General features: G+C 52.5%; 1 protein-coding gene across 2 annotated transcripts in view; it reads right to left on the reverse strand.

Annotated features, from left to right (window-relative positions):
• Positions 1-1,569, reverse strand: part of AGTRAP (angiotensin II receptor associated protein) — a 17,524-nt gene continuing 15,955 nt past the window's right edge. For both annotated transcript variants that reach the window (XM_019511727.1, XM_019511726.1), the window contains exon 5: positions 1-917. In XM_019511727.1, the coding sequence (XP_019367272.1) occupies positions 808-917 (110 nt within the window). In that variant the 3' untranslated portion in view covers positions 1-807. The remainder of the gene's footprint in view (positions 918-1,569) is intronic.

Consider the following 1,569-nt stretch of genomic DNA (forward strand, 5'->3'; position numbering starts at 1 on the left):
TACTGCGTTACATTTTTATTTTATGTCTTTTAGAAAAAACAAGTCCAGGTCTCTTAAAAAGCTCAACAGAAGGCCACAGAGTGTTTGAAGGCACAGTGTACTCACAGCAGGAGCACGTCACCCTACAAGAACCCTGTGCACTACAAACCTACACACAAACACCAGTGAATAAAACCCAAGAGTCAACAGCAGGAGCAGGAGTACAAACAGCTTGTGGGCTCAGCCGCTCCCCCACCTTAACCAGGCTGCGTGCAGACGCTCACCCAGCACGGGCTGTTACTGATAAAAGCATCCGCCACATCTTTGAATGTGAAACAGCCTCCGGGAACTCCCAGAGATCAATCAAACCACTCGCCCAGGAGATCAATCCATAGGACCCAGGGTCACTCCCCAAGTCAGTAGGCAGCTGCACAATCAGATGGACCATCTGGAAAATGGCCAGTTTCTCTGTGAATATTTTGGGGAGCGCAGTATACCTGGATTGCAGAGGCAGCAGTGTTGAGGACTTGGGGAAGGAGGAATTAAGGTGCTTATACAGACAGCAGTTAAACTCTTGTAAACTGGGACGGGGGAAGGGGGCTAGACAGAGCCCTAGATCTTTAAAACAAAATGACCTTTCTGAGGTCCCACCAGGACCTGATCCATCTAAGCAGCTTCAGGGAAGAAGCTCAGAGGGGAGGGGAGTACCACCAGTTCCTTTCCTCCTGGTTCAGTCTTGGAGCTTCCTCCGACAGAAAAAAGTAGGGAAGGATGGGGTGGGCAGTGTCGGCACCATCCTGTGCTCTGCTCTTGGCAAGGGAGGGTGCCTCAGTAGGGACGCGGGGCTGGCTTGCTGTCCGGCTCAGCGTAGGGGTGAGGTGCATCTTGCTGATCGATGGACTGGTAGGCACTGCGGTCCCGGCCTACGCTGATGTTACCTGCAAGGGGAGACGAAGAGGAAGCTTTCAGGTCATGCCTACTGCTGTCCTGCCCAGTGCTGGGTGGTCATCCTGCCACTCTACCCAGGCCTCATGCATTCAGTGATCAAATGGACTGAAATTTTAAATCATGACCTCCAGGCCAGAGCATTAATTGACTAATTAGCACAGAGATCACATGGGGGTTCTCCATTCACCTTTTTGCTTAGCAAGAAGCAAGGATGGCATAGACATGGCCCCAGCCAGCCCACCCACACTGCTAGTCCTGCCTAGCTAGCACCGCTGCTCAGCACTTCCCCTATGGGTACAACAGTATTAACAACCTATCCATCACAGGGTGGTACAACCCCGCCAGCCTGACTGGCTTGGCACAGGAAGGACCTAATGCTTTGGCAGAGAAACTGCTGCCACACCTAACACTGAAACAACCTAGATGATCTGCAGCCCCTGGAGGGTCCCAACAGCCATGGACCAACCCACGGGAAGGGTCACTCTGCCCGCTTCCAAGGCACAATGATGCCAATAGGCAGAGGGGCTGATCTCAGCATCTGCCTCCCTCAGAACAAGCTTCCTCAACCTGCAAAGCCTGGAGGTTGGGTGGAATAGCTGTCAACACTTCCTCCCAGCACAGGGCAAATGCTGCCAAAATTTA

This window comes from Gavialis gangeticus, unplaced genomic scaffold (genome assembly GCF_001723915.1).
Source record: "Gavialis gangeticus isolate Ggan-Ray unplaced genomic scaffold, GavGan_comp1, whole genome shotgun sequence".
In the NCBI taxonomy this organism is placed as follows: Eukaryota; Metazoa; Chordata; order Crocodylia; family Gavialidae; genus Gavialis; species Gavialis gangeticus.